The sequence below is a fragment of the Thalia democratica genome, chromosome 2 (assembly GCF_965202585.1).
Source record: "Thalia democratica chromosome 2, ktThaDemo2.hap1.1, whole genome shotgun sequence".
In the NCBI taxonomy this organism is placed as follows: Eukaryota; Metazoa; Chordata; class Thaliacea; order Salpida; family Salpidae; genus Thalia; species Thalia democratica.
This window is the reverse complement of record NC_139166.1, coordinates 64,633,943-64,646,669: the sequence shown is the minus strand read 5'-3', so window position 1 is coordinate 64,646,669 and position 12,727 is coordinate 64,633,943. Positions and strand designations below refer to the sequence as shown.

Sequence of the window (12,727 nt, the reverse complement as noted above, 5' to 3'; positions counted from 1 at the left end):
CAATTGTAATACACAAGCAAAGTTTACCACGTGACTTATTAGTTTTTTAATTCAAACATTTTTTATTTAACTAAAGTACAAACCTTAATTTTACAATTGTCGACTTCTGTGAATATAATGTCGTTTTTGTTCAAGCCAACTTTTTCAGCGAGTATCTCTTTAGCTTTCAACAGTGTTGAGTTCACATTCAGCTGAAGTTCGTATTTTACAGGTGTTTTGCCGTCTAACTTGTAAACTGTTGAAAATTTTATGTATTTTTAAATAACTACCCATAACTTAACGTTATTGTTCAGTTAGGTTGAATATATTTAGTGTTGTCTAAAATCGACGTAAGCAAAAACAGTCACAATTATGTTTTTCATTAAATTATCAGTGCATACTTTTATATAATTAACTAAAATTATTATTCTAATAATGTTTAATATATTGTATTAAATGGCGTCTTTACGGTAGAAGCTAAAACTAAATTTAAATAGGCTATGTTAATTTTAAGGTATCTAATTTTAGTTTATACAAAAAATAGTTGACGTTATATTTTATACTAAACCGACAACACTTGATTTGTATTTAAAGATGTTAAAAAATTCAAGAAATTATTTTAAAAATTTACATAAATAACTCAAGGTAAATTTAATACATGTTATGTATCATAAACGTCTAACTAAAGTGAGTAAAACTAAATTCTCATGTATACTAATTTAAAAATGCGTATAATAAACATAGCTTTTTATTCTCCTTTTCATAATGTAAATTGTACAATAAAAATGTATCTAAGGAATTTTAGTAACAAAGACAAATATAAAAGTGAGTGATTTAAAATTTTATGAATTTTTATTTGTTTATATTATAAAACATATATACAATATAAAATAGTGTTCTGCTACAAACTATCTAAGTTTTTTTAATAATTATTTACAGACATTTAGGATGTATTGTTTCAAACTAGAATTATCGCGTTCTGACATTTGAGCATCAATATTTTTTTCAAATTTTTGATAAAAATGTTTATTAGCAACTGTTTATTACAAACCAAATACTTGAAGTACTATAACATAATATTTATGCATCCAAATAAAACAATGAATAATTTACTAGTTTCAATTGCTATAAATACTACAAAGTTTTGAAAATTTACATACTGTTGTAGTAAAGTCGTGAAATTAAATAGGGCGTTTGTAGGGTTTGACTTTTGAAATTTACCAAATTGAAGTTTCATTGATAAATTCACAACAAAAGATCTTTGAATGCAATAAATTGAGATTATAAATAATTTCACAAAATTTATGTTCCTGTATAGTTTAAAAAAAAAAATATAAACTTAGTAAAATCTTCAAAATATCAAATGCATTAGGAAGTCTAAGATTTATTTTTGTAAACCTACTTGTTCTTTGAAACTAAAACATTAAAATGTGCTTTTACTAAAAAATAATAACTGAAGTGAAGTCTCTGTATAGAAGTAAATTACTTTCGGTCAACTCAAACTTTTTTTTGTAGACTAATGTTTTCAACTTAACAAAAAATAGTAAGTTTTAAGTTTTATTTTTTAGACTAAAGTAACTACCTACAAGCCTGGGTTTAAAGTGTAAAATTTAAAAGTGCATTGCATTTTATGAACAAGAAAACCTTGAAACCATAAATCACTGTTGACAGTTAAAAAACTAACAGTTAATCATTAAAACATCAATTCACATATTTCACCAAATTATAGTTAAAGACAGGCAATCAAAAAAAAAAAAAAAAAAAATACATTAATAAAAAATTTAAGTAACAAAACCTAGTTTTAAAATAAATTTATCTAATTGCAACAAAAGTGATAACTAAAGAAAATAAAAGGTGCTTCAAAAGTTATCTTGATTTAAACACTCTATTGCAAAACTTAATTAACAAAAACATTTAGTCACTAACAAATAACGTCAAGGTTATTAATTATAAAAAAAAATGTTGGTAAGCTTTTAGTGATATAAAAAAAACAATTACTAACAAGTAACTTCGAGGTTAGCAGTGTTGTCCATCGGTAGCGGTAAGCTGAGAAACGTGAACGGGTCGAAAGTTACGGACCGGTTCGAACACTTCATGCATTTAATTGATGACCTCATTTGTCCGTGGAACAAGTCGACTACAATGGATTGGTTTCTCTGTAAGTGGTTCAACCATTGCTGTGCAAAATTTTATTGGTTGTTTAATTGTATAATAACTCGTTTTAAAAAGGTTTTAAATTTTTATTTAGTATTTAAATCAAGAATTTTATTTTTGTACTTAAAAAAATACTTAACAAAGTAGTACTAGGCTTTGTGTTGTATCAGACAGTACATTTGCAAACATGTTTTAATGCAACTTTTTAGAACTTTTTGTTAAATTCTAGACAAAAAAAGAGCTTATAAAGAGCACCTTTAAGTAAAGAAACAAAGAAATAGTTCAACCAAAACAGAAACAAAAACAATTTTAACAAAGAGAAAATTTTTTTTTTAAATTACCGTAACTTGAGACTGGTTTTCAAAGTTTAGTACAATGCTAAAAAACTAAACTGATTTAATTAAACTTTTATAATAAAATTTATTAAACTTTTATATTAGCAAAATAAAAACTGTTTGAATCCTATATGTTAAATGTTAAACCTTTTAAAACAAGTAAAAGTCTCAAATCCGATCGGATTTTTTTTTCTTAAATGGTTGCATCATTTTGACTAAAATTTACAGATAACTTTTAAAAAACTATTTATTAAATGTAACGTGGTAAATAGTGATTATTTTTATTCAATTATGAGACTTTTTTACCTTATAAACTCTTCAATTAAAAAAGGCCCTTGAACATTACTAATAACAAAAAAAGTACTCTTAAAAAACTTAAACTGTACTCTTCACTTATAGCAGTTTCTTAAAATCATCAACCTCTTACAATACACAAGACAGGTAAAATAAATTGGCAAATTTTTAAAACAAATACGAATTTCTTCAGCAACAGAGAAGTTTAGGATTATTCGTAGCTGGCAGTACTTATACCGTATTTTTTTAAACACATAATGTTTTATAAAAGCACAATAAATATCTTTATATAGATATTCAAATTTTTAAAACAAATACTTACTTCTTCACTTCTTTGGAAAATGTACTTCTTTTTTTTTAGCTTCTTATAAGACAAAAAACAAACAAAACAAATTGATAAATTAAAATGCTACAAAACAATCATCTTACTTTCTAGCGACGGAATGATCCGATCAGCACTTGCAACTTGTTTATTAATATACACAGTATTATAACAGCTTAACAATTTAATAAATAATATTAATATATTAATAAAAAAACATACTTCTTCAGCAACGACGTGATCGGGTCTCCCATTCGAATCCGGGTTTTCCGCGTACTTCTTATTAGGGATCCTGTTGAGGTCTTCGTGGAGTCCGTCAAGAACGAAAGATAGAAATTCCTGACTGTCGTGTTGCTGGAGACTGTCGAACATGTGACTTGCATACTTCTGTACTATGTACTGTTGTAATAAAGTAAAATTATTTATTTAGTATAATAATAATTTGTTTAACAATCAATCAAATATGTGACTAGCCCATCTTTAAACTATGTACTGAAAGTAATTTTTATAATTTAACAGATTTATTTTATTTTTTCATTCAAACTATTTAATTCCTTTAATTTTTATTTTTTGTTAACTAGTCGAGCGTGTGTGATGCCAGCCTTTGAACTACGTACTGTTGGAATAAAGGGTAAATATATAGTTAATAAAAAATATTATTAAAATGGTAACAATGCTGTATTTAATGCGCTGTTAAAAAAATATACAATATCAATAACTAAAATAATTATCGAACATGTAACAGGCTTGATTCTGCACTATGTTTTGAACTAAAAATTATATTAGTAATAATGAAATAATAAATAAATTTATCAACTATATTGAAACATGCGAGAAGCCTACTTTTGTGCTATGTACTGAAAATAATGGAGAAGTAATTTATTTATAAACTGATAACGAAGACCACGGACCAATGGATACTTTTATCTTTTCTCACATTTAAAATCTGGGAAGAAAAAAAAGTCTTTTGGCAGAAGGACTACACGAAACATTTAAATTCACAATAATTGAAACACATAACAAATACAAATGTTTCATTATAACTTAAACACACCCTGAGCTTGAGCGGAGCGAATGATTTGGTGTGTCCGCTCCAAAGTTCCTTCACCAAGTCGTGGTACATTTTGGCTACCTCTCCCTTGTAACCTGTGTAAAATTAAAAACAATTGTTTTGTTTACTTTTGATGTTTCAGCTAAAAAACCTACATATAAATCTATACTTTAAAAACTATTTGTATTTTATTTTAAGCATTGTTCCCAAAAGTTTTTAAAATCTGGTAAGCGTCTATAGGCAGAAGCCCTTTTGAACATTTATTTTTAAAATTCAGCTTAATTTCAATGAAACCAGCCTAATTTATTGTCCTTAATCAATTCATATTGGTAGAAATCATCAGTGCTCAAACACTGAATGATAGTAGTGGTACAAAAAATAAATATTTTTAGGCCCTAAGCCGATAGACGCACTTACCTTATCAGATTTCATAATCCGGGAAAACAAGTGCGTCTATCGGTAGAAGGTTTTTAGACAAAACACAGTAAAAAATAACAAATACGCAATTTGACCAACCTAACGTGTTACTCTTGTTAAGCTCGTACTGATAGAAGTCATCGGTGAAGTATTTGGTGAGAACGTAGCAGTTGCTCAAACACTGGATGGCACTGTTCATGAAGCACGTGTTACCGAGGTTGCTCAGTCCGCTGGTTCCGGGGAGCACTGTTTCTATTACTGCAATTGTATTTGTATCAAAAAATATTGACGACTGTATGCTGAATTAGTCAGTTACGATGGATGGTTGTTGATTAAAAATATTATTTTGATCAACTTTAGTTGTTTGACAGAGAAAACTTAAGTTGTTGATAGCATATCACAAATTTTTTAGTTGTAAAAACAAATCTTATTGATATTTTTTGAGTGATTTCAAATAAATTTTAAATATTATTCAATTTACGACATTTTTTTGATTAAATTATCATATTAGTTTTTAGTGAGTTTTAAACATAGTAAACAAACAATTCTGATGAAAAATAATTTTATTAAATCAAAAGGAAAAATTTAAATACAACAGTTTAATTTATTCAAGGTGAAATAGTTGATTTTAATTAAACAAAAAAAACATGCTTTATAAACTTGAAAAGCTGAATTTATGAAACAAGATATATGCACACAAAATTAATTAACTTTTTTATTCAAAAAGGCTAATGTTCTCAGAATATTCTAAAAACACATTCTAATTCCTTACCTAATAAAATATTATGACAGTTTGGTAAAAAATACTAAAACTACTTCTAAAGTTAAGCTCCTGAGTTATTTTTAAAAGTAAAATAAAATTTATAGAGCTAAATTATTTATTAAATCATTTATTTTAACTCTTTAAACTAATAACTGTATATTTAATCAAGTTTACATAAATTTTTCATTGAATAAAAAGGTTACAACACTACAGAAATAATGAAGCGAACAACTAAACGGTAAATAAGGTACTTAATTATATAACAAAATAAAAACTTAAAAATTAGTTCTAAAATATCAGGTTAAAAAGCTTTTCATGCTTGTTAATTATTTAAAGTATCCTTTAATAAAGTTATATAGACCCTAAATAAATTCTAACTAAAGTCAAACAGTAACATTATTTATATAGTTAGACTCTCATATAAGAAAGTTTCAGTACAAGACTAATTTGCAGTCTTTTTTTTCTGTATAAAAATTAACAAACAAAATGAACTGTTTCACAAAGCAACATTCAAGATAAAAAACAAAACATGAACTAATTAGATTAAAAGACTACAGTGAAGAACTTAAGTTATACCTGTAAATGATTGAAACAGGAATTTTAAAATATCTGAAAGCTAAAAGTAACATCTAAAATGAGACCCATTACCTGTTATTATTCTACCTGTTAGTAGAACAGTTGGTAAAAAACTATAATTTTTGGTAGATTAAGTGATAAAACAATCAGAACAAAACAACATTGTATCACAACGTTCAAGCAACAATACAAGCTTTCTAGCAATTTTTAGTTGCAAACTAATTATTTTGATTTTTGTTGAAACTTACTGTGTTTGCTTTTGTTTTTCTGAGCAATCTGCGATAATTCTTCCGGCCAACTCATGTCCTGATTGCGTACTAAATAAAAAGTTTCAACTTACTTTTATGAAGATCAGAATGTGTTTAAAGTTTAATATTTGGGATCAAATATAATATGTAATCATTCTCTGAATCAACTTTTTTGCAAAATAACTAAAAACTGTATGTTTAAGTTACGTGTCTTTTAAATTTGCAACTACAAGTTCTTAAGTCTCAAGGCAAACGAAGATGATTATAAATTGAATTAACAGGTACAACTAAGCCAGATTAGTCTTTTTTTTTTCAGTTTCAAAATTTAGTAGAAACTTTTTTTTTCACTTTTTACCCATTGGGTTAGTATTTCTTTAAAAAAGTACATCATTTAACGGAAAATTTACAGAAAAAGTCTTGATATTTTCATATACCTTGAGAATAACTCAAATTTGCAACAAATGTTTGACCACTCGGATCATCAAGCTCCCAATACACCCAGTAAACCTTTATAAACCCTAATTTTAAAGCTTTAGAAGTTTAACATCTAAAGCTACTAGAAGCTCAATGATAACGGTCAAGCTTTAAAATTCTGCTGGCAGAGAACTTTTAAAAAACTTACAGTCTTAAAAATCAGTTGTTTAAACCGGTGTTTCCGAAAACCAACTGTGCACAGGTGCACACTTTTTGGAGCTCTGGTACATTTGCTCGCAAAGTTGGTTTATATAACAATTTTAAAACATAAAAAAATGAGTGTTTCAGCTCTACATTAGATCAGTTCGTGTAGAAATTTTGTGCTTACGATAGTCAATAATCGATTTTGAAAATACTGTGCTGATTTTTTATCTAATTTTTTATGTATTGAATTGATGTGCTCACTATTTTGTGAGTTTGTTTAGAAAAATTTAGGTAATCTGTTTTGTTAAAACTTGATAGTAAAATATAAATCTAAACTTAAATCTAGATTTTCATTACTTTAATATACTTAAATAATTATTATAGTTTAAAACATATACTTAAAAAAGAAATATACAAAAATTACTTTTAATTAATAAATTAAGTTAGGTAATTAAAACAAACCATAAAAACTTATATTATTAGTAAAATACTTAGACATTACAAAGTTTAATATAATGTTAATTCATTATGATTTCTAGCTTAAATTAAGTGTATTTATCAAAATCTGGACGTAAACATACTAAATAAAAAAAGTAAGAATATTTTTGTTTAACTTAAATACTACAAACAAAAAAACATTTAAATAATAAGCAGAACCTAAAATATTTCAAATTTAATTACCCGCTTTTACAGTTCTTTTCACATACAAAACCGCTTTTATTTGAAATACTAGTCAATTAACTATAAATTGAAAACTTAGACAAATGTTTCCTGTAGTTTTTAACAATACATCACAATCATATATCTTTTCCTTACAAAAATAAAATCCATTTATGTGACAAAATTATAAACAACAAACCTTCAACGAGCAACTTAGAGTTATCAGGGATGCTGGCGTCTTCAATTGAAAGAGATTCGTTTTCAAGCAAGGTGCCACTTGTCTGTTGTAAGTTTGTAATTAATATATAATAGATAGTTTGTTTGTTACAACAGTTCTGCTAGAAATAGTAAGGTATGAAGAGTATAAATTAAAAAGAATGATGCCAACGACTGATCCTAGTTTTAAATGTGCAACAAACAGTAAAAATTAAAACACAACAAAGTAAAAAAATCACACTTTAAAACTCAATCTAATTTTTTTCAACCATTGATTTTTTGTAAAATTATTTTTAGAACTACAAATTTACTACATCAACATTAAACTTTTTGACTTGAAAAAAAAATTAAAATTTGATCATAAAGTTGGTTTAAAATATTTGAAATAAAATACTTTCCAAAATACTTGAGAGTTTTAAGAAGCAACTTAAGCCAAGAAAGTTTTCAAGTAACAGTAGGGATAAATGTGTATTGGTTCAACAAGCATTGATCGGTAACTTGTCTCTAAATATATTGATTTACTAATACACATATATTCTCCAGAGGTTGTTTGAAACAGTTGTAACGAAAATCCATCGAAAATGGTGGAATTTTGTTTTAAAAGAAAACATTAACGTATGGTTTTACCTTTAAAGCTATTTGTTAGAAAACAGAAAACTGTTAGTAGCACAATTTACACGCTTAAACTTTGTTCATCTTTTTTTTACTAATATTTTTTTATTTATAAAAACTGCTGTACATAAGAAATTATAACAACTGTATGAAAATAATTAATATTACATAAAGTATAAAAGTAAAATAATGATACTATAGTACATAATCAATCTACTGTAGCTTATTTTCATTAGTTTTTAAATACTTAGAATTTTTTTCATATATAACATATATACCTCATGAAACAATACAAAAACGAAGTTGTTCATGAAATGTTTGAAAAAATAAGACTACAAGTTATATAAAAACCTAGGCAGAATAAAAAAATATAACCAATGATTAAAATTTTTGCTGGTATGAATAAAATATAAAAACTCAGACCTCGGTTACGAATAAAATTGATAAACACTTATTTATTTACTATACGCTGTTTTATAAATCTATAACTACTCAACAAGCTACTAAATAACTAATAATAATATTAAAATAAATAAATAATAAAACAAACAGAGTTAATGTCTATTCTGTTTGTTGAGTTTGATAAATATATTACTTATTTATTTACTATACGCTGTTTTATAAACCTATACAAACAATACAAGCTACTAAATAAAAATTTATAACCTTAAAAAATAAATAACAAAACAAACAGAATTGATGTCGTCTCCTAGGTGCCAGATCCTCATCTGTTCCTGACTCAGTTTCAACCTCTGACTGAGAAACTGCGACATCTGACCGACGGTGTGCCTCCTGCTGAACGTGGCCCTGCTCTGGATTTGTCTCTTCGGTCCACTAGATCCTGTGTTGATAATTAAAATACGTATAAAATGTTTTAATCAAGTATGTTGTTATATATATTATTTTTCTAATGCTGTATTTATCTTTTCGGTCCACTAGATCCTATGTTGATAATTAAACTAATCTATGTTTGAGCATTTATTATTTTTATACATGTCTCTTTGGTCCTGATGATCCCGTGGACAACATAATGTTATTTTAAATATTATATTATATTCACTTTCTGTGCTATTTTTGTTTTTTAGTCCTGACTGTTCTGTTAACCACAAATTTTTTTGCAATGACATTTTTATTATCAAAATTTTCTGTCTACGCGTTCTGATGATCCTGGGTTAAAAAGCTGGCTAAATAAGTTATCTAAATATTAATTGTCCAGAAAAAATTTCGGTCATATAATAATAAATTAATTACTTTTATCCATTTCGTTTACTGTTTGGCCTGAAAACTTTACGTCAAGGTTTTTTTTTGTAAATTAATACGAAATTTTATTAAATAATAATTAGTATTTTTTGTTATTTTTGTTGGTTCACACTTATAGTTTTAAAAAAATTCCAAAGATAAATAATAAGATTAGAGTTATCCAGGAACTATCTAATGTTTTAATTCTTTCAATATTTTTTGTGAACAACTTTGTTGGTTTAACCTATTTTTTCAAAGAGTACTTTAAGACCTTAAGTTTTCTCAACTAAATTTTGTTTTTAGTTTTTATATATGCTTTTTATACAGATAAATTTGAATCATTACAAACTGTTTAAGACTTGTTTTATTTTAATTTGTTACTTTTTTTTTAGAAATAATTATTTTACGTATTTTTAGAGTTTATTTAACTAATATTGCTTTTTAATATTTTAAATCTGGCCAAAAACTTTTTTTGTAACTTTTATATGATTTGTGAATAAAATACCACAGAACACTTTTAGAGACAAAGTTTGCTAGAAGTATTTATATACTTGATTTTTTTTGTGTTTGTTAATTAAAATTGTTACATGTAGAATGTTTAGCTCTTAGTATTTGTTATTATATTCAAAAATTTCTTTATATTTATATAACTTTATTTACTTAAAAGAAGGTGAAACTTTTAGTACGAAAAGCTTATGAATGTTTTAAATTATTTTAAGCAGTAATTTTAATAAAAGTATTAAAAAATCTCTATCACTAATGTATCAAAAATAATTCTTAAATAACAACGTGAACGAACAACAAACTAATGAACTAATTGAAACAAAAACACTTTAAATAATTTTATGAAATACAGCATGCATGTAAAAGTAAAGGCTAGTGATTAGTTTGCTTAAAAATGTCAGTAATATATGATGAGAATTAATAACTTGGCTATACCTATGAAAGACCCTACGTAAGAAAACTTTTTTTAAATGATATAAAAGTTTTTATTAGGTAAAAAATTAACTTATAACTAACATTTAAAAATATGTATTAAAAAGCAAGTTTAAGGTTAACTCAAGTTAAAAATTTGTCTGTTTATAAACTATCTTTAACTATTTAAATTAAAGTTTTACAATGATCTACTAAAGTAGAAATATGACTTATGAGGCATTTTTCAACAATAACTGTATGTAAATTTGGCGAAAGACTATAACTAATCTTGATGTATAACAACTAAACTATCTAACACCAAATACCACAACTTTTTAATGACAATTAGCGTACAAATGATTACATATAAGTATATAGTATTACGATTTTTTACAACTTTTCAGATTTTGTTCTTGTATGTAACATAGTTTGCTAAAACTTAATTAGATTTGTTAAATGCTAACAATACTTAAAAAAAAACATTAATATTTTGACTAGCTAGTCACTAACGGTTAATATATTAGAGACATACATCAGTAGTTCACAACAAAGAATTATTTTATGAGGTATATAAAACATTTAATTGCTCTACTTTATTACTTATAAGAAAATAACAACGAAAATTGGTATAGCTAAAAGTTTTAGTGTACAATTGTAACTAACATTTTAAGTTTAAAGATGTTATTTAGACATTTTTTCAAAGTTTGGTTGTGAAATACCGTATCTATGGTTGAAGATTAATACTTCAAAACAGAAAACAAATTTGACAACAAATAATGATACAAGCAGTACAGTACCAGTGGTGGGAAATAAAAACTACCTAAAAAATAATTTTATTCAAGTTTATTGATAACTTGTGCCTAAAAACTAAAAAAAGCATTGTCTTGCTTTTTTCTTGAAACTGCAAATGTTTTAAAGTAAAAACAAGTTTCATAAGTCTACTAAATTTTGTTTAAATTTATACAGATAAAAGTATCATTAGCTAACATGATTGACCAAATCTAGCCCGAGTTAGATTGAGTTTATAAGAAAAAAAGAAAAAAAAACTATTCAAGCTTAAATTCATAAAACTAACAAAATAATAACCTAGTATTTAAAATCTAGAATTAAAACGCACTAAAAAATCAAGTCATAAAAATTAACCTGAGGTTTAAGAAAAGTGTCCAAAATGGCTTTCGTTTTGCAAAAAAAAAAAAGAATTGAAAAAGCTTGAGCCAACCTGAGTTTTATGTAAGCCTTTTACTAGCCTGAGTGAAAATTCCTGAGTTTTGCAGAGAAAAAAAATCAAGTCTGAGTCAACCTGATTTTCCAAAAAACTTTAAACTTTCTTGAGTGTGTGCTGATTACTTTCAAACTCAGACTGAGTAATACTGAACCACCCACCGCAGGCACTGGAATGTTAATGCAAGCAATAACTAATTTGAACCTTGACAGAAATATTTACCGAGGACTAAGTTGAGCGACTTGCTGACCACACTTCCCACGTTGTGATGCAACAGCGAGCTCCTCTGTGACGTCAGAGGGTGCTGGTGCTGCGACTGCCACTTCTGCGTGACGTCATAATCATAAGTCGGTGAAGTCATAAACATTTTTGTTAAGATTATATAAAAATTTCAAGTCTTAATAACATGAACTTTACAAGTTAGTACTAATTTAAAGCAAGCTAACTTTGTGCTTGGAGCTGAAAAAAATTTAAGAATAAAAAAAGCTGAGTTTTAATAAATTCTATGTCTTTTAAAAGCAAAGTACAAAATATTATGATGTTTATTACATACAATTATTTACTTTTTATGTGATACATATACAATTAGATAATAGATATAAAATAAGATTTACATAGCTTATCCTATAATAGATTTAAAAACTTCCATATAACAATATATAATTTTTTTTAACTCGCAAGGTTATAAAGTTAGACAGTAAACAATTAACGAACCGTGTGCCTGACAATGAAGAAATGGAGTCTTTTAAGCTCCAAATAAGGATCTTCATTTTTGTGGGGTTGGGGTATCAACCTCGGAAGTTCTATGTTTCCACCGTACCTGAAAGTATTAAACGTTTGTCGAAAACAAAGATGAATCATGTAACTACAATCTGTAAAGAGCATTATTTCTATATTTTATCTATTCTTCTGCTTTTTTATAAAACTAAATGCATCCACCATACCAGGGAAAAATTACTAAAATTTACTGACAATAATGATAACCATATGTTATATAATGTATAGAAATCCTCGCTTTGATACCTGTGTCTTTGAGTTATGTTTGCCCTATCTTTTGAAATAAATACAATAGTGACACTTTTTAACTTTTGTTTATTAGCGGTGAT

The 12,727-nt window shown here is 26.2% G+C and overlaps 1 protein-coding gene across 5 annotated transcripts in view; it reads right to left on the bottom strand.

Moving 5' to 3' along the window:
* Positions 1 to 12,727, bottom strand: part of LOC145830208 (ubiquitin carboxyl-terminal hydrolase 32-like) — a 47,256-nt gene that overhangs the window by 9,227 nt on the left and 25,302 nt on the right. For 4 of the 5 annotated variants that reach the window (XM_082938127.1, XM_082938126.1, XM_082938128.1 and 1 more), the window contains 10 exons: positions 12,336 to 12,441; positions 11,826 to 11,946; positions 8,938 to 9,086; positions 7,617 to 7,698; positions 6,140 to 6,208; positions 4,652 to 4,810; positions 4,139 to 4,230; positions 3,307 to 3,483; positions 1,982 to 2,156; positions 84 to 235 (listed from right to left, as the gene is read on the bottom strand). In XM_082938127.1, the coding sequence (XP_082794253.1) occupies positions 84 to 235; positions 1,982 to 2,156; positions 3,307 to 3,483; positions 4,139 to 4,230; positions 4,652 to 4,810; positions 6,140 to 6,208; positions 7,617 to 7,698; positions 8,938 to 9,086; positions 11,826 to 11,946; positions 12,336 to 12,441 (1,282 nt within the window). The remainder of the gene's footprint in view (positions 1 to 83; positions 236 to 1,981; positions 2,157 to 3,306; positions 3,484 to 4,138; positions 4,231 to 4,651; positions 4,811 to 6,139; positions 6,209 to 7,616; positions 7,699 to 8,937; positions 9,087 to 11,825; positions 11,947 to 12,335; positions 12,442 to 12,727) is intronic. The other variant, XM_082938129.1, reaches the window with a different exon arrangement.